The sequence below is a fragment of the Schistocerca serialis genome, chromosome 5 (genome assembly GCF_023864345.2).
Source record: "Schistocerca serialis cubense isolate TAMUIC-IGC-003099 chromosome 5, iqSchSeri2.2, whole genome shotgun sequence".
In the NCBI taxonomy this organism is placed as follows: Eukaryota; Metazoa; Arthropoda; class Insecta; order Orthoptera; family Acrididae; genus Schistocerca; species Schistocerca serialis.
The window spans coordinates 509567744-509588895 of NC_064642.1; the positions used below are offsets into that span (position 1 = coordinate 509567744).

General features: G+C 38.1%; 1 protein-coding gene across 1 annotated transcript in view; it reads left to right on the forward strand.

Moving 5' to 3' along the window:
* The window catches only part of LOC126482033 (dynein axonemal heavy chain 6-like), a 1073010-nt gene extending 1053982 nt beyond the window's left edge, over window positions 1-19028 (forward strand). Inside the window, exon 126 of the mRNA XM_050106005.1 lies at window positions 18786-19028. Coding sequence (XP_049961962.1) covers window positions 18786-19015 — 230 coding nt within the window. The 3' untranslated portion in view covers window positions 19016-19028. The remainder of the gene's footprint in view (window positions 1-18785) is intronic.
* The last annotated feature ends 2124 nt before the right edge of the window (window positions 19029-21152 follow it).

The window sequence follows — 21152 nt, forward strand, 5'->3', positions numbered from 1 at the left end:
CTCTGAAATTTGTTGTGAAACTCTAAACACACTGAGAAGAGTCATCCAGAATGAAAGGCGTGAGTTCTGGCATCACTTTTGTGCATTATAACACTAGTCCAGTGCCACATGCATACAAATGTTGCTTAACAATTTCAATTGGGAATTGTTTTATCATCCTCCAAACACCCGATTTGGCAGCCAACAATTTTTATCCCTCAACATGAAGAAATTGCTAGGGTCATAGCAGTCTCAAGATGATGAGTTAACTTGTTTACTGCCACAAGGTTGCCGGCGGCCATAGCGAAGCCTTATGCCTCACTTCATGTAGCCACCACCAGCTACAGCAGAGCCTCATCCCTAGCCCTAAGTGCCTGACCTGGCCTTGAGGTGAAATATCCATCAACATGTGTGCAGCAGTCAACATGTTAAAGGAGGGTATTAAGACTATGAGTTGTCTCAGAGACAGCTGAATTCTACATGTGCATTGGTAAATTTGTTTAATACGACAAGCACCTTAACCTAAGGGGCAATTATGCAGAAAAATAGCCGATAGTTATTGTAGTTTATATGTAATAAAAAATCCTGATGTTCTTTTTAAATAAATTGAAGACCTTAAATTCTAAATATCCTATGTATAACACTTTACACATTATAAGGTACCAGCAATTTTGTTAGGTTCAGTAGAAGGAACCGCAGATAACTCTTCTTGGTAGTAATCGATTGGTCAATTTCTCTATTACTCTCAAAACCCAATTGATTGTTGACAACAAATTTAATGAGCAAATAAATGTATGGCGAGAATGTGGTTTACTCCCAATATTTAAACAGGAGCGTGCAAGATGTACACATGTGAACTCCACATATCATTTTAATTACCTTCTTTTCTACGATGAGTGTTTTGGCAAGAGTGAGGAGTTACCCCATAATAAAATTCAATGCAAACGAAAATATGAAAAATATATTAACTTAATGATTTTTATGTCCTCAGAGTTGACAATTATTTTTATGACAAAAGCAGTCAACCTAAAGGTTGCAGCATGCCTACTACATGAGTCATCCAATAGCTTTAATCACTAAGCACACTCAAGAACTTAAAACTTACTACTTCGTTCATTTGTTTATTTTTTGTTGACAACCAACACTCATAGCAGGTGGGTTTTTTTCCAGCACAAAACTGGACGAGTCTCTTTGTGTAACAACAACTAAAAAGAAAGTTTAAAACCATCATGGACTGTTTTCCCAGTGGGTGCTTCCGATTCAAATACACCGGTACATCATTAAAATAGAACAAAGGCAGCAATGGGCCAATGATTGAACCCTTTGGAAAACTGATCATGAATTCTCTCCATGATGATGATGATATGGCATCCCTGTTTGTATTGCTCAAACTTTCGGCATCCTGTTTTTAAATAGTAACTAAAACAGGCATGTGATGAACCATGTATCCCGTAAAAATTATTAACAGAATACCTCATCACCTTAAATATTGTAATGAGATGTTCACTGTTACAAAAAATATGAAAGTATTATTGACACATCAATAGTTGTATTACAATGTAAGGAACCGCCTACCATACAGTAAAAACTTGTAATTGTAATCAACATAATAGTTGATCACTTGCATGCCATCATTCCTGGAATTACTGCTGCAGAAATATATTTTTAAAGCTGTACATGATAATAATCTAAATATGTGACATATCCTACATCCTAGGCATGTATGCCATCATAGACTGGAAATAAAATAAAACGGTTGTAGGCCTAAGAATAAACTAGCAGCCATATAGTAGTTACAAATATGTTGTTGTTGTTGTTGTTGTGGTCTTCAGTCCTGAGACTGGTTTGATGCAGCTCTCCATGCTACTCTATCCTGTGCAAGCTTCTTCATCTCCCAGTACCTACTGCAACCTACATCCTTCTGAATCTGCTTAGTGTATTCATCTCTTGGTCTCCCCCTATGATTTTTACCCTCCACGCTGCCCTCCAATACTAAATTGGTGATCCCTTGATGCCTCAGAACATGTCCTACCAACCGATCCCTTCTTCTGGTCAAGTTGTGCCACAAACTTCTCTTCTCCCCAATCCTATTCAATACTTCCTCATTAGTTATGTGATCTACCCATCTAATCTTCAGCATTCTTCTGTAGTACCACATTTCAAAAGCTTCTATTCTCTTCTTGTCCAAACTATTTACCGTCCATGTTTCACTTCCATACATAGCTACACTCCATACGAATACTTTCAGAAATAACTTCCTGACACTTAAATCTACACTCGATGTTAACATATTTCTGTTCTTCAGAAACGCTTTCCTTGCCATTGCCAGTCTACATTTTATATCCTCTCTACTTCGTCCATCATCAGTTATTTTGCTCCCCAAATAGCAAAACTCCTTTACTACTTTAAGTGTCTCATTTCCTAATCTAATACCCTCAGCATCACCCGACTTAACTCGACTACATTCCATTATCCTCGTTTTGCTTTTGTTGATGTTCATCTTATATCCTCCCTTCAAGACACCATCCATTCCGTTCAACTGCTCTTCCAAGTCCTTTGCTGTCTCTGACAGAATTACAATGTCATTGGCGAACCTCAAAGTTTTTATTTCTTCCCCATGGATTTTAATACCTACTCCAAATTTTTCTTTTGTTTCCTTTACTGCTTGCTCAATATAGAGATTGAATAACATCGGGGAGAGGCTACAATTCTGTCTTACTCCCTTCCCAACCACTGCTTCCCTTTCATGTCCCTCAACTCTTATAACTGCCATCTGGTTTCTGTACAAGTTGTAAATAGCCTTTTGCTCCCTGTATTTTACCCCTGCCACCTTTAGAATTTGAAAGAGAGTATTCCAGTCAACATTGTCAAAAGCTTTCTCTAAGTCTACAAATGCTAGAAACGTAGGTTTGCCTTTCCTTAATCTTTCTTCTAAGATAAGTCGTAAGGTCAGTATTGCCTCACGTTTTCCAGTATTTCTATGGAATCCAAACTGATCTTCCCCGAGGTCAGCTTCTACTAGTTTTTCCATTCATCTGTAAAGAATTCGTGTTAGTACTTTGCAGCTGTGGCTTATTAAACTGATTGTTCGGTAATTTTCACATCTGTCAACACCTGCTTTCTTTGGGATTGGAATTATTATATTCTTCTTGAAGTCTGAGGGTATTTCGCCTGTTTCATACATCTTGCTCACCAGATGGTAGAGTTTTGTCAGGACTGGCTCTCCCAAGGCCGTCAGTAGTTCCAATGGAATGTTGTCTAGTCCGGGGGCCTTGCTTCGACTCAGGTCCTTCAGTGCTCTGTCAAACTCTTCACGCAGTATCGTATCTCCCATTTCATCTTCATCTACATCCTCTTCCATTTCCATAATATTGTCCTGTAGATGAAGATGAAATGGGAGATACGATACTGCGTGAAGAGTTTGACAGAGCACTGAAAGACCTGAGTCGAAACAAGGCCCCCGGAGTAGACAATATAATACCCTCAGACTTCAAGAAGAATATAATAATTCCAATCCCAAAGAAAGCAGGTGTTGACAGATGTGAAAATTACCGAACTATCAGCTTAATAAGTCACAGCTGCAAAATAATAACACGAATTCTTTACAGACGAATGGAAAAACTAGTAGAAGCCAACCTCAGGGAAGATCAGTTTGGATTCCGTAGAAACACTGGAAAACGTGAGGCAATACTGACCTTACGACTTATCTTAGAAGAAAGATTAAGGAAAGGCAAACCTACGTTTCTAGCATTTGTAGACTTAGAGAAAGCTTTTGACAATGTTGACTGGAATACTCTCTTTCAAATTCTAAAGGTGGCAGGGGTAAAATACAGGGAGTGAAAGGCTATTTACAATTTATACAGAAACCAGATGGCAGTTATAAGAGTCGAGGGACATGAAAGGGAAGCAGTGGTTGGGAAGGGAGTGAGACAGGGTTGTAGCCTCTCCCCGATGTTGTTCAATCTGTATATTGAGCAAGCAGTAAAGGAAACAAAAGAAAAATTCGGAGTAGGTATTAAAATTCATGGAGAAGAAATAAAAACTTTGAGGTTCGCCGATGACATTGTAATTCTGTCAGAGACAGCAAAGGACTTGGAAGAGCAGTTGAATGGAATGGACAGTGTCTTGAAAGGAGGATATAAGATGAACATCAACAAAAGCAAAACAAGGATAATGGAATGTAGTCTAATTAAGTCGGGTGATGCTGAGGGAATTAGATTAGGAAATGAGGCACTTAAAGTAGTAAAGGAGTTTTGCTATTTGGGGAGCAAAATAACTGATGATGGTCGAAGTAGCGAGGATATAAAATGTAGGCTGGCAATGGCAAGGAAAGCGTTTCTGAAGAAGAGAAATTTGTTAACATCGAGTATAGATTTAAGTGTCAGGAAGTCATTTCTGAAAGTATTCGTATGGAGTGTAGCCATGTATGGAAGTGAAACATGGACGATAAATAGCTTGGACAAGAAGAGAATAGAAGCTTTTGAAATGTGGTGCTACAGAAGAATGCTGAAGATTAGATGGGTAGATCACATAACTAATGAGGAAGTACTGAATAGGATTGGGGAGAAGAGAAGTTTGTGGCACAACTTGACCAGAAGAAGGGATCGGTTGGTAGGACATGTTCTGAGGCATCAAGGGATCACCAATTTAGTATTGGAGGGCAGCGTGGAGGGTAAAAATCGTAGAGGGAGACCAAGAGATGAATACACTAAGCAGATTCAGAAGGATGTAGGTTGCAGTAGGTACTGGGAGATGAAAAAGCTTGCATAGGATAGAGTAGCATGGAGAGCTGCATCAAACCAGTCTCAGGACTGAAGACCACAACAACAACAACTGTGCAAAATTCTATCAGGCGGCTTCCTCTTTCATTTCTTAGCCCCAATCCATATTCACCTACTACGTTTCCTTCTCTCCCTTTTCCTACACTCGAATTCCAGTCACCCATGACTATTAAATTTTCGTCTCCCTTCACTATCTGAATAATTTCTTTTATTTCATCATACATTTCTTCAATTTCTTCGTCATCTGCAGAGCTAGTTGGCATATAAACTTGTACTACTGTAGTAGGTGTGGGCTTCGTATCTATCTTGGCCACAATAATGCGTTCACTATGCTGTTTGTAGTAGCTTACCCGCATTCCTATTTTCCTATTCATTATTAAACCTACTCCTGCATGACCCCTATTTGACTTTGTGTTTATAACCCTGTAGTCACCTGACCAGAAGTCTTGTTCCTGCTGCCACCAAACTTCACTAATTCCCACTATATCTAACTTTAACCTATCCATTTCCCTTTTTAAATTTTCTAACCTACCTGCCCGATTAAGGGATCTGACATTCCACACTCCGATCCGTAGAACGCCAGTTTTCTTTCTTTTACAAATATACAACTTTAATAATAGAAAAACTACAACACAGTAACGGCCTATAAATTAAATTTACAAGGAGACTATTAAAACAAACTGATTTTTTTCCCAGCCATCTTATGTATTTCAACTGATACATATTGTATGTTACATATAGGTATTGATATTTTGATTATACAGTGGCAATTACATAGGGTGTTCTACAGTTTAGTGCATTTATAGTACAGATTGCAGCATAATACAGACACAACATTTTACAGTGTCTTCAGTTCTGTACAGTATAGAACTAATTCCCTTTTATATGTATATCAAAATTCAGTGAGAGTGATAGTTACTTCCATTTTCTTGGTTTTGCCTGTGTCATATTTTTGGATATTCATTGTATTAACTAGTAAATTTGTTTAAGCAATAAAATGGATTTTTCTCCAGTATTTCCCTGACTGTGCTGTTCGATGTTTCGCACTGGTCATTATGCATACAGCCCTTTTCCGTATGATGAGTACCTTTACTGAGCTTCCCCACAGTGCTATAACATTATGGATTCAAAGTGCACAAACTAAAACATCCTTAAGGATTCCATTAGATTAGATTAGATTAGATTAATACTAGTTCCATGGATCATGAATACGATATTTTGTAATGATGTGGAACGAGTCGAATTTTCCAATACATGACATAATTAGGTTAATTTAACAACATACTTAAGTTAATATAACAACTTTATTTTTTTTTTTTTTTTTTTTCTAGGTGTAGAACCAGGAATATTACACAAGCCTGCTGCTAAAATTTGTTCTTCTTGGTATTTACACTCACTGTTTTTCGGTCAACTGTTTTTAAAGCTAATGATGTTTATTTTATTTGAGTTTATTGTTTCCGAACCAGTTACCTACCCTATGTAACAAAATTTCAGCTACATGTGAATCATTTTTTAGATCCATCCCATTAATTAAAATATTTGTGTCATCTGCAGATAGCATGGATTTCACAATGATCATAAATACACACCAAGAACAGCCATGATGCTATGACATTTTTCTGAGGCGCATGTTTAGTATCTTCCCCATGTCAAATAGTATTCATTAGTTTCCTCATCCAGCATTTCTACTTTTCGATATCTGTTTGTTAACTATGATTTTATCAGACTGAATGCAATATATCTTACCAAACAGAATTTTAGCTTTTCCAGAAGAATCTTGTGCATAACCAAAAAACAATTTTTAATAATCACAGAACACACCAATTACTGATTCTTCCTCGCCTCGTGTTATCTGCATCTAATCCACAAGCTACTGAGTTGCTAAAGTAGTGGATTTAATTTTTTGGAATCTATGTTGGCTCCTGCCTAGGATTTTCTGTGATGCAAACAAGTTTATTAATATATTATACAGAATGTGTTCTAAGATATTTGATCTAATTGGTCTAGTGCTAAGAGGTCTGCAGTTTTCAGGTACTGCAGTCATCTCTTTTGTAAAAAGGTAGCACCAAAGCAATTTTTTAACACTCTGGATACAGTACATCTGTGATGGCTTCGTTACTCATGTTTGTCATGCATTTAACAACAAGTTTAAATCACTCTTTAATATTCATATTTGAGATACTATAGATGTCTTGAGTCTTAGTGCTTTTCAACTTATTTATGATTCTCATTGCTTCTTCCTCACTTGTTGGACACAGGTACATAGAATTTTATAATGAACATCTTTTCTCTGGTAAAACGTTTATAGCACTTCTTGTTGGCGTTAACATATCCTTTGGAAAACTTATAAATACATTTATGAACTAGTCATTAAACGATTTGGCTGTAGCTTCTGGGTTTCTTTGTAATGAATTACCCATTTGATTTCATGAGGCTGTTATTTATACATGTTGCCTTTTCTGTTTCTGAATTATGCTTTGTATCGCGTTGATAATGTCCTGTTCAATAGCCATTTTCTGTGCATATTTTATTTGTTGAGTGTAGATTTTTTTTTATGTAGTACCATTTTAAATGCAAGCAATTAGTTTTATATCTAATGATTCTGTGTAGTACTTTAAGCCTTTTGCTCAAAAACTAATGCCCATGTAATCCATTTGTTCTGCCTTTCTTTACTTGTTACACATCTATTTTTCGTAGGGAACACATCTTTAATATACTCATTGTGGAAAGTTCTTGTAGCGTGCAAATACTTCAGGACACACACACACACACACACACACACACACACACACACACACACACACACACGCACACACAAGCACGCACGCAGGTCTATGCCACTACAGGGTGCCAGCTATACTGACAGTCCCATTGCTATTTTGTAGCTGGCGGACTGGTTCTGATGGAGGTAGTGTCAGGTGGGGTGCATACAGTAAGAGGGAAGTGGGAAGCAGGGAGAGGAACTGGAGATGGGTGACTAGTGGTTCCAAGACAAGTGGCCCATATGCTGACTAGGGGTGAGGGAGTGAGAGGTGCCATGATTGTAGCTGCCGTTGCGAAACAGCGCCCACTGAAGATGAGATTTTTTTTTTGGTCATCAGTCTACTGACTGGTTTGATGCAGCCCGCCATGAATTCCTTTCCTGTGCTAACCTCTTGATCTCAGGGTAGCACTTGCAACCTACGTCCTCAATTATTTGCTTGACGTATTCCAATCTCTGTCTTCCTCTACAGTTTTTGCCCTCTACAGCTCCCTGTAATACCATGGAAGTCATTCCCTCATGTCTTAGCAGATGTTCTATCATCCTGTCCCTTCTCCTTATCAATGTTTTCCACATATTCCTTTCCTCTCCGATTCTGCGTAGAACCTCCTCATTCCTTACCTTATCAGTCCACCTAATTTTCAACATTCGTCTTGTAATAGAACATATTAAAGGCTTTACTTTACCGAAGTATGTGATACCCGCCAAATTCAACCAGTTTAACGAGTATTTATGATTATAGAAAAGTTATTGTGTATGTTAACAATGATTGCACAACATGTCTCCATAAACAGTCAACCCATTAAATCATACTGAATAACTGACCCACACAAAAGTTAATATCACTTGATCACTGATACAGCAAATGTCATCATGTAAAAACACTAAGTTTATCTTAAATAATTAATATGAAGTACGAAAAATAGTAGCCAACTTAGGTATTTTGGATCTCCTTAAATAAAAATCACCCAGTGAAACCTATTTGTTCACTAGGAGTGTTTTCACTCAGTATTCACGTAATCAATCCTATTTTAGACGAAAACCAATGTAATTCTTAATAATTCATGTTACTTACTTATTTATGCAAATTAGAGAAGTCAATTGACAAACTTCTAAAAAATGGCCTTTTTGTAACAGAGAATTATTCTGTCAAGTCAACAAATCTGTCTGTCATTTTCATAACATGTTAAATTATGTCACTCGATGCAAATTAATAACTTATCTGCACAAATTATGATAACAGATGTACATGTGACTTATAAACTATATCTCTTTTTATTAGTTCTTTGACAATGTTATAAATACAAGCAGCAAGAAGGGTCGAAGAGGCAGTCGGAATGTCACTCTGGTAAAGTGTGTTTGTGTGTTATTGTTTGAGGTGGATAAACAATGCAAAGATCATGTAATGGAAGTACTACCTTGTGTTGTGTCATGGTCTTTGGTAGACAGTGGAATTAAGATGGCCACCATAATAAATATTTGAAGGTTACATATTTGTTGGTTTCGCTCGTTCTTTATCATCAAAAGCACATAAAAAACACGGGACCTCATGTTTTTAACCCTAGACAACCAGATTTAGAGCCAGCATCAGCATCGAGACACAGCAGCGATCCAGCAAGCGGCAGCGATTACTACAACGCATTTTAATGGTGCCAACCTAACATCAAGTGCTAACAAGCTCCGTAAATGGGAGTGAAATAGTGCGATTACAGCAATTAGCTATATCAACGACTAGGCGACCATTACAGTCTGTAGCACCACATCTCAAATGCTTAGATTCTCTTCTGTTCCAGTTTTCCCACAGTCCATGTTTCACTACCATACAATGCTGTACTCCTGACATACATCGTCAGAAATATCTTCCTCAAATTAAGGCCAGTATTTGATATTACTAGACTTCTCTTGGCCAGAAATGCCTTTTTTGCCATAGCGAGTCTGCTTTTGATGTCCTCCTTGCTCCGTCCATCATTGGTTATTTTACTGCCTAGGTAGCAGAATTCCTTAACTTCATTGACTTCGTGACCATCAATCCTGATGTTAAGTTTCTCGCTGTTCTCATTTCTACTACTTCTCATTACCTTCGTCTTTCTCCGATTTACTCTCAAACCATACTGTGTACTCATTAGACTGTTCATTCCGTTCAGCAGATCATTTAATTCTTCTTCACTTTCACTCAGGATAGCAATGTCATCAGCGAATCGTATCATTGATATCCTTTCACCTTGTATTTTAATTCCACTCCTGAACCTTTCTTTTATTTCCATCATTGCTTCCTCGATGTACAGATTGAAGAGTAGGGGCGAAAGGCTACAGCCTTGTCTTACACCCTTCTTAATACGAGCACTTCGTTCTTGATCGTCCACTCTTATTATTCCCTCTTGGTTGTTGTAGATATTGCATATGACCCGTCTCTCCCTATAGCTTACCCCTACTTTTTTCAGAATCTCGAACAGCTTGCACCATTTTATATTGTCAAACGCTTTTTCCAGGTCGACAAATCCTATGAAAGTGTCTTGATTTTTCTTTAGCCTTGCTTCCATTATTAGCCGTAACGTCAGAATTGCCTCTCTCGTCCCTTTACTTTTCCTAAAGCCGAACTGATCGTCACCAAGCGCATTCTCAATTTTCTTTTCCATTCTTCTGTATATTATTCTTGTAAGCAGCTTCGATGCATGAGCTGTTAAGCTGATTGTGCGATAATTCTCACACTTGTCAGCTCTTGCCGTCTTCGGAATTGTGTGGATGATGCTTTTCCGAAAGTCAGATGGTATATCGCCAGACTCATATATTCTACACACCAACGTGAATAGTCGTTTTGTTGCCAATTCCCCCAATGATTTTAGAAATTCTGATGGAATGTTATCTATCCCTTCTGCCTTATTTGACCGTAAGTCTTCCAAAGCTCTTTTAAATTCCGATTCTAATACTGGATCCCCTATCTCTTCTAAATCAACTCCTGTTTCTTCTTCTATCACATCAGACCAATCTTCACCCTCATAGAGGCTTTCAATGTATTCTTTCCACCTATCTGCTCTCTCCTCTGCATTTAACAGTGGAATTCCCGTTGCACTCTTAATGTTACCACCGTTGCTTTTAATGTCATGACTTTCCTGTATGCTGAGTCTGTCCTTCCGACAATCATATCTTTTTCGATGTCTTCACATTTTTCCTGCAGCCATTTCGTCTTAGCTTCCCTGCACTTCCTATTTATTTCATTCCTCAGCGACTTGTATTTCTGTATTCCTGATTTTCCCGGAACATGTTTGTACTTCCTCCTTTCATCAATTAACTGAAGTATTTCTTCTGTTACCCATGGTTTCTTCGCAGCTACCTTCTTTGTACCTATGTTTTCCTTCCCAACTTCTGTGATGGCCCTTTTTAGAGATGTCCATTCCTCTTCAACTGTACTGCCTACAGCGCTATTCCTTATTGCTGTATCTATAGCGTTAGAGAACTTCGAACGTATCTCGTCATTCCTTAGTACTTCCGTATCCCACTTCTTTGCGTATTGATTCTTCCTGACTAATGTCTTGAACTTCAGCCTACTCTTCATCACTACTATATTGTGATCTGAGTCTATATCTGCTCCTGGGTATGCCTTACAGTCCAGTATCTGATTTTGGAATCTCTGTCTGACCATGATGTAATCTACTTGAAATCTTCCCGTATCTCCAGGCCTTTTCCAAGTATACCTCCTCCTCTTGTGATTCTTGAACAGGGTATTCGCTATTACTAGCTGAAACTTGTTACAGAACTCAATTAGTCTTTCTCCTCTTTCATTCCTTGTCCCAAGCCCGTATTCTCCTGTAACCTTTTCTTCTACTCCTTCCCCTACAACTGCATTCCAGTCGCCCATGACTATCAGATTTTCGTCCCCCTTTACATACTGCATTACCCTTTCAATATCCTCATACACTTTCTCTATCTGTTCATCTTCAGCTTGCGACGTCAGCATGTATACCTGAACTATCGTTGTCGGTGTTGGTCTGCTGTTGATTCTGATTAGAACAACCCGGTCACTGAACTGTTCACAGTAACACACCCTCTGCTCTACCTTCCTATTCATAATGAATCCTACACTTGTTATACCATTTTCTGCTGCTGTTGATATTACCCGATACTCATCTGACCAGAAATCCTTGTCTTCCTTCCACTTCACTTCACTGACCCCTACTATATCCAGATTGAGCCTTTGCATTTCCCTTTCCAGATTTTCTAGTTTCTCTACCACGTTGAAGCTTCTGACATTCCACGCCCTGACTCGTAGAACGTTATCCTTTCATAGATTATTCAATCTTTTTCTCATGGTAACCTCCCCCTTGGCAGTCCCCTCCCAGAGATCCGAATGGGGGACTATTCCGGAATCTTTTGCCAATGGAGAGATCATCATGACACTTCTTCAATTACAGGCCACATGTCCTGTGGATACACGTTGCGTGTCTTTAATGCAGTGGTTCCCCTTGCCTTCTGCATCCTCATGTCGTTGATCATTGCTGATTCTTCCACCTTTAGGGGCAATTTCCCACCCCTAGGACAAGAGAGTGCCCTGAACCTCTATCCGCTCCTCCGCCCTCTTTGACAAGGCCATTGGCAGAATGAGGCTGACTTCTTATGCCGGAAGTCTTCAGCCGCCAATGCTGATTATTTATCAAAATTTAGGCAGTGGTGGGGATCGAACCCGTGACTGAAGACATTTTGATTATGAATCAAAGACGCTACCCCTAGACCAAGGTTAACCTGAAGATGAGATAGGGATGTCAAATGGGAGGGGGTGACAGGATGTAGAAAGGGGAGACTGTTGGGTGGAAGGTGCAGGAACAGTGATTAACCTGAGATTAACACCAGAGTGAGTGGAGGGTGTGTTGTGGGGGTAACTTCCCACTGCCAAGTTCAGAGAAGTTGGCAGTGGAGGGAAGGGTTCAAATGGCTCAGGTTGTGCAGCAATCACCGAAATTGAGCATGTTGTGCTCAGCTGCATGTTGTGCCACCGAGTGATCAACTTTGTTATTGACAACAGTTTGGCAGTGGCCATTCATCCTGATGAGCAGGTGATCGAAGTCATACTAACATATGCACGCACGCACATTGTGTGTGTGTGTGTGTGTGTGTGTGTGTGTGTGTGTGTGTGTGTGTGTGTGTGTGTGTGTGTGTTTCTTTGGGCATGTGTGTGCTGCATGCCTGTACACATTACTCTAGCTCACCAAAGGATAAATGTGAAAGTTAGCAAGTTTTCTTCTCTTAGATGTGCCTACCAAAAACAACTCAAGACTTCTGCTTTTCAGCAAGCGGCTCCTTTAATTCTTAATATATTCACACTATTTGCTTATAAAGAGGCTAAAACTGTTTGCACAGTCTTTGTCACTTTGAATTTCAGTCCAGCCTTCTTTAGGAAGATTGTGATTGTCATGCATTTAATGTTATTTAATATAGTGTTTCCTGGGCTTCCAACTTTGTTCTTCTCAAATTACTTGATCTTTTTGATTAGATTTATTTCAGTTACTACTATTTTACAGTTATCAGCCTGGCAACAATATAAAGTAAAGCAAAAGCACTGTAGTAATTCTAGTGTTGTCACAGACTGTGTTATGCAAATTGTAGGAGATCACAACTGAGCGAAGATACTCTTTCACACTCAATACCTTGAATAACCATTGATATGGTCACCACACAATATTATTTTGTTGTTTCCTTTGTAAGTGCTAACCTAATTTAATACAACAATTTTCTGAAAAATGGCTTAGGACTTCTGTCGGGTGAACAGCAAACATTGTTGATGAGATATTTTGGATTTTCAATTACAATACAACTTCAACAGCCGAACATACAAATCTTTTTCAATAGGGTCATTCCATGTCAAGTGGCCTACGGATGCCCACTCGACCATCTCCAATTTCGATGAAATTTCTACAGGATGTACATATAGACCTTACGTGAAGCACTGCCAAATTACAGCTTCAGAAGTAGTATAGTGGGGCCACGAGCCACCTTTTCGTAAAGGCTCGTTTTTTGACATTGCAACTAAAATGAATAAATGGTCAACTTTGTTTTACCATTGTTTAGGATCTAAGAGACCTGTCGCGCTGAAACTTTGTGATCCTGTTCAACTTTTTGGGTACAATAGCTTGGTTGTAGTACAAAAAGTCAAATTACGATAAATTCATCATAGCGTGCTATCAAAGTGGCTCATAAATTTTGCCGTGCCAAATTTTGACTATACTTTATTGCCTTGTATCTACTGAAAGAATGACTTTCTGAAGCTGATACTTAGGTTATCTGCAACCTGTCAGCATGTCATAAAGCTCTGCAAGTGGCATCCAGATTGCTCAAGTAATAACTGAGTTATCTGAGTTCACCTTATCTGATCAGAAAAAGTTATTTTTTATTTTGGAGACAGACCAGTTCAGTGTCAACAATGTTCAGTGTCAACAATGGAGTTTGGTAAAACGCTCCAACACTCAGTCTGAAGCACACTGTTGTGTAGTGAAGAGTGTTCAGATGTTGTGTGTGCCTTTTTAAATTATGTAATGTATGTTGCCATTACTGGATAAACATATTTTTTCGGTAAGTAAAAATTCTTTCAAGGTAGGGGGTGACTCCTTAGAAATGTTTATCAAGTTATTTAATTTTTTTCTGTTGTATTCTCAAGGAAGTTCCCATTATCTATGATTGTTTCATATTTTTCAGTTGGAAATATACACCATTTCTACTTTATCTAATATTAAAACAAACAGCAATTGGAAGCATAAATTTAATTGTATTGTAATGGATATCAACGAGGTTTCAGTACCATGCGTCATTGGCCTTGCAGATAATTCTGCATGTCATCTGAAAACATACACACATCAACAAGACTTCATTCCAAACAAAGAATTTTCAGTAGAGCAACAGGAATTAATAAACCAAAGAAGTGAGATGTGTCTTACTGAAAATGTACAAATATGCTTTCATCACAAAGCAATACTTGTGGACAAATATGACTTACTACAGAGATCTTGTTGTAATCCTTGTGGTGCAAAGAAACATTCTGTTAAAAAGGGTTTACGGATTGTCAATGTGGAAGCTGCAAAACAATTGCAAGCTGTGACTAAGAGTAATGTGAAACCTGGTCAGAAGATCTGTCCAGCTTCCAGAAAACAATTTTTAGCAAAGAAAGCAGAAAAATCACAGTCAACGTCAAACCAGTCAGAAGATAAAGCATATCCAGAAGTATCAATCGATTCAAGTCTAACTGATGTAGGAGTCTCCCCTCTAAAATTTCAGAAAGTATCAAAAAAGGATGTGAAAGGTTAAGCAAAACGAAAAATAAGTGAAGCTCAAGAGGCAACTGCGAATAACATTGCTGCTGCTGGATGATTCACCAGGAAAGATCTTCAAACACCTAGTACAAGCAAGACATGTCCTGATTGTGAAGATTATAAGCAGCTGATTAAAGAATTGAAAGAGAAGTTGCAATTGTCAAGGCAGCCTGAAAAATTGCAAATACTGACATTAGTACCACAAAGCTGGACTATAAAAGAGACAATGCAAGAATTTGGTGTTTCAGAGAGGATGGTAAAAGCAGCTAGAAAGTTACAGGCAGAAAGTGGTGCATTAGCTCTGCCAGAGGACAAGTGCGGCAAGAAGATTCCAGATGTTGTAAAAGAAAAGAGTGGTGACATTTTTTTCAGAATGAAAAATTTAGCTGAATTTGTCCAGGTATAAAAGACTGTGTATCAATTATAATAGAAGGAAAGAAAGTTTTGATGCAAAAATACATTCTCCTGAATAATTTCAAAGAAATGTTTGCTGCATATTGGCTTCAGCATGGGCCTAAAATTGGATTTTCCAAATTTTGAGAATTTAGGCCAAAATGGTGCATCACTGTGGGTGCTGAAGGAACCGACTCAGTCTGTGTTTGCACTTTACACCAAAATGTGAAACTGATGCTTGCAAGCACTCCAATTAAAGAAGATTATGAGTCTGTTTGCTAAAACAGTGTGTGATTTGGAATCCAAAGACTGCATGCTTCATCGCTGTGAAATCTGTCCAGGATAAGAACTACTGGAACAGTTTTTCGAAAGTAGTTTTGAAGACAGTGATCCATATGATATCACTGAGTTCAAACAGTGGGTGCACACTGATAGAGGCACATTAGAAACCAAGCAGATGACCACCGAGGATTTTATTGAAGATATGATTTCAAAAACTGACAAACTTTCCACTCATCATTATGTCACAAAGCAGCAGAGCAAGGACCTAAACTGCATAAAAAAAAGCTGTAAGCCAACTGAACATATTAGTGGACTTTGCTGAAAATTGTTCCTTCATTGTCCAGGATTCAGCTCAAGGTTTTCACTGGAATAACAGCCAAGCAACTTTACACCCATTTATTGTGTACTTCAGAAATAACTTGGACATCAGCAGCATCAGCTACTGTATAATAAGTGACAGCCTGAAACATGGTGCAATCATTGTACATGCTTTTATAGTGAAATTAATTGAAGATCTAAAGTGTCTCCTTGGAAAAATCAGACACATTTACTACTTCAGTGATAGGTCAGCAGCACAGTACAAAAACTTAAAAAATTTTCTTAGTCCCTGCCGCCACCAAAATGACTTTGGAATCTCAGCTGAATGGAACTTTTTTGCTACAAACCATGGAAAATCTCCATGTGATGGAACTGGAAGAATTGTAAAGTGCCTGACAGCAAGAGGAAGCCTTCAAACACCAACTGAGGACTAGATTTTGACACCAACTGATTTGTTTAAACACTGTACAAAGAATATCAAAGCAACCCAATTCATTTTTGTTTCAAAAGAAGAAATTGAAACATTAAAAACTGAGCATGAAGCAAGGTTCAAAAATGGCTGCACAGTATCAGGAACAAGAGAGAATCACCATTTTGTGCCATTAAATGAAAAGCAAGTTTGTGTTAGAAGAGTATCCATGATACAAATTTTTTTGTGGCAAATGTTGACCAAAGTCAAGCAACAGTTTCATTCAGAATTATTACAGCCTTACAACCGGGCCAATACATTGCCTGTACATATGATGGAAAATCGTGGATTGATAAATGTGTCTGAAGTTTCAGAAGAAGAAAATAATGTTTTAGTCAGTTTCATGCACCCTAATGGGCCTGCACAATCATTCTATTGGCCACCTAGGCAGGATGCTTGTTGGATTCCAAACCAACACAATATTTCTGTCAGTCCAGCTCCATCAGCAACAAGCATGGGCCGACATTATAGCTTGTTAGAATCAACTGTAATTGCTATTAGTAGCAAATTTCAGCAAATGAATTAATAAGAACTGAAATATTTGGCTTGGGAACCATAAAGAGTACGTCTGGTACATATATTTTTTAATGTAATATAAATGTAAATTCATTTGGTACGACAAGATTTATGGGCCACTTTGATAGCACACTATGATGAATTTACCATAGCTATGATTTTGTACCCAAAAAGTTGAACAGGATCACAAAGTTTCAGTGTGACAGGTTTCTTAGATCCTGAGTAATGGTAAATCAAAGCTGATCATTTCTTCATTTAAGACACAATGTCGAGAAATTTAATGTAATGTAATGAAAACATAAGTTTATTTGTTCTTAAATGCAGAGTGTCCAAGTTAAGATTTTAACTTTTTCTGATCAAACAAGGTGAGCTCTTTTCAGTGGTGCCGAGAAAAATCAAATTTGAGTGGTCCCTTTTGAAAGTGAGCCAAAATTGACTGATAAAATTTTTTAGGTACACACTTTGATAACTCAAGTTATTATTTGAGCGATCTGGGTGCCAACTGCATAGCTTTGACATGCTGGCAGGCTGAGATAACTAAAGCATTAGCTTCAGAAACTTACTCTTTCACCAGATACAAGCCAATAAAGTATAATCAAAATTTGGTATGACAAGATTTATGAGCCACTTTGATGAATTTACCTTAGTTTGACCTTTTGTAATACAACTAAGCTATTGTAACCAAAAAGTTGAACAGGATCACAAAGTTTCAGCATGACATGTCTCTTAGATCCTGAACAATGGTAAAACAAAGTTGATCTTTTATTCATTTTAGTCACAATGTCAAAAAACGAGCTTTTACAAAAAGGTGGCTAGTGGCCCCACCATAGCCTACTAATTATGAAGCTGTAATTTGGCAGTGCTTCATGTAAGGTCTATAGGTACATTCTGTAAAAATTTCATCAAAATTGAAGATGGTCGAGCGGGGAGCTTGTCTAAATTTAGGCCACTTGACATTGAATGACCCAATACTGCATTTTACTTGATAAGTTCTAGTCTTTACATTGTTTATAAACCAATTTTTCATAAATATGCAGCTGACATTTTTATGCTCTGACTTTCAAAAGTGTGATGCCAGTGAATAATTCTGTTGGTTGCATTGAGGTCCTTCCTGTTCACGAAGCCAGTGTTCATACTACAGTGTTCAGTAAAACACCCTATTCTTCACCTATGCCCTCCACTCAATAGTGCTTCTGCAGTTAAAAGTTTACGCTTTATGCACTGAATATTTTAGTACACAATTGGTAGCTCTTTTCTGGTGGCTTTTACAATGGGATTTTTCTGTTCTGGATTTGCCTTTAAAAAAAAAAAAAAAAAAAAAAAAAAAAGGTTTGTCTTGTATTTCCTTAAGCCACCTATCAAAATATGTTTGTTTGTTTTGCTGTTTTTTGCACTGCTTTCATGTATTGTGTATCTTTCAGATATCTTGGTTGTAGTGTTTTCTTTTCAGGGACGTAAGATTTTTGGACCTTTCTGTATTGTCTGTGCTTTGTCATACTTTTATTATTTGTGTTACCTAAAGAAAATCTTTTTCTCAATTAGCTTATTAATAAGACAATAAAATGGAATCTTCTTAATGCTTCAGTTTCGAATTAAAACTATCCTGTATTTGGAGTTATCCACAGAAGAGACAAGAGTATTCTATTAAATAACTTAATACTCTTGTTTAGCTGTTGTTTGTCATGCCTGTTAGTTGCTGTACCTAGTATGGACAACTCAAGGAAGTAGTGAGACTGCACTGTTTATAATACTACTTTAGTTTGAGGTGTACCCAATCTTATTTTAATTGAAGTCTTGAGACAGCATGTTTACAGTAATGTTTTCTCATCCTAAGTTGTGTAATTCATTCGGATAATGCGAACTTTTATTCCCTCAAACCTTTTTTGTAGTTCTGTACATACAGATATCGCCATGGTCAGTTCTACTATGTAAAAATAAATTTGTGTACTTTGATGTTGATGAAAAATAAATTTCAATTTCTGCGTTCACAGGCGAAATGAATCCTCCTCTTCCTGTGACCTTACTGACGCCCGTAACTGCACTTACTTACAAAGGAATAAGATATGTCGCACCACTGTATAAAACATCTGAACGTGCTGGGGTGCTTTCAACTACGGGTCACAGTACCAATTTCGTCATTGCTTTTTATCTACCTTCAAAGCAAGAAGAAAGTTACTGGATTTTGAAAGGTGCAGCTCTGTTAACGCAAATAACGGACTGAATATGCATACTAGTTATTTGCACGTTTGTTTATTTTTTTTATTTAGTTTGGTGTTGTGTGCTGCAACGTAGAAGGAGCTTTTGTAATTGTATTTCTTAATAAAGAGATTGGAATATTTGTATATAATTTTCGAATTTTCTGCTCTCGAACAACTGACCAGAAATTCCTTTACAATCCTGTTTCTATTGTTATATGGAATTAACAGACATTCATCCAGTAGAATATTAAACAATAACGGAGCACAATCGTCTCACTTTCTTAACATTTATTTATTCCGAAAACTGGCAACCGCGAAGCAGCTGGCACAGCAAAGGCAACACAAAATTCTTAACACTACATTCCTTCAAACGATATCGCGAAACAATATGGTAAGAGTTTATGTATGATAATTTCCTACATCTGTTCACTTCATTCCACCTAATTACAACGTACAACATACTAGATTATTTACATCAAACAGTGCACCAGTTACACATTTTTTCACACTTCACACTACGCGTTTCAAAACTCATCCACATCGTAAAATGCAGATATTTACTTAAGTATTTTATGTGATGTTTGCATATCACACTGTCCGAAGAAAAAGTTGACACTCAGCACGCTGGCTGAAGGGAGCAACTAGTTTCAACCTCTGTAGTGCCATCTAGCGGTGTACAACAGAAGCACGGTAAGTGTCATCTCGTGACGATCGAAGCAACTAACCACGGCGAATATAGCAAATATGTATGTACACAGCTATCGCTTTTAATTACAACACGAATTCAGGTAGAGGAAACAGAGAGACAAAATTGATTGAAACAAAGCGCCAGCATGACTTGGATACAATTAAAATGTATTTTGTTTACCTATCTGTGAGTGAATCCAGGGACAAATACCTCTGTTAAAGTTGCTTCTACTGGCCGGGAGTAGTGGCGTGCTCCTGTAATCCAGCTACTAGGAGGCCAGGTGTAGTGGATGGTATGAGGACGGGAGAACTGGTGTTCAGTTTCCCATGTCGATCCAGCGTCCGCACTAAGCTCGCCATCAATATGGTCACTATGGAGGAGTCCGCAATGACCAGGTTGGCTAAGGAGGGGCGTACCGGGCCAGGGAGGAAACTCAGCAGCCAAAAGTCCCCGTGGTGAGCAGTAGTGGGACAGCGCTGGTGAGTGGGGGCTGGGTGACAGCCCGTCCAATACGATCAAACCTACATCTGCAATTTTTGTTTTTTGTCTTTTAAAATTTATTTTCAGGAGTTGTATTCGGAGCAGTACTATGTTGTTAACTAGACTTATTTCAATCTCGTACGTCTTATGATGTGAAATATGATACAAGTACGCCGAATTCCTCTCTATGAATATGCTTGACGTTTATATATATATATAAATAAACCTAATAAAATAAACATTTCTCGTGGCAGGTATGGATTTATTGTCGATTACGGCGTATCCACAGTGGGCGACAAAGTGCTTGGGAGTTCAACGTTCTGCAACAAAAATGGCCATGTATTGAAATGTCAAATTCGTCAAACAACGTACCAATATCCCACCACTGCTTAATCGGTCATATGCTTCATGACGCCTTGCTGAAGTCATTCAAATGCTTCTCTATCATATTAAAAATAAATTTCGTTACGTACCGTCCGTTAATGATAAGAGTTTATAGATTTCTGTATAAGACCTGTGTTGCCAGGCACAAGATACCCATATTGAGCAACTGGCCAGAATTACTCATAATGTAGTTCTTAAACGGCCGATATACCGGCAGAAACAACTGTCAAACCTTTGGATTTGACAGCTCTGAACAAATCTGGGTGCAGTGTCCATTCGCCGTCAATTTGTCCGATTAATTCGCATTTTATTAACCATTGAAAAAGTGACTAGGAAATCACCAACTGTCATCGGCAACTAGGAAATGACCAACTGTCATCGCTGCTGCCCTAACCAGCCTCCATTGGATCCCAATGCTATTCTCGTGACATATAGCGCAGCAGTTGAGACAATCATTTCTTCTTCTCGCATTGTTTCAGACTATATTAAACGCGCACGAAAAACCGGCCCCGAGTACAGAACTGCTCGCCCACTACGCGCGAATTGTTGCCTGTCACGAGCAGATTCAACAAAAAATAGATAAACAATGTGATAAGTAGATAATAAAG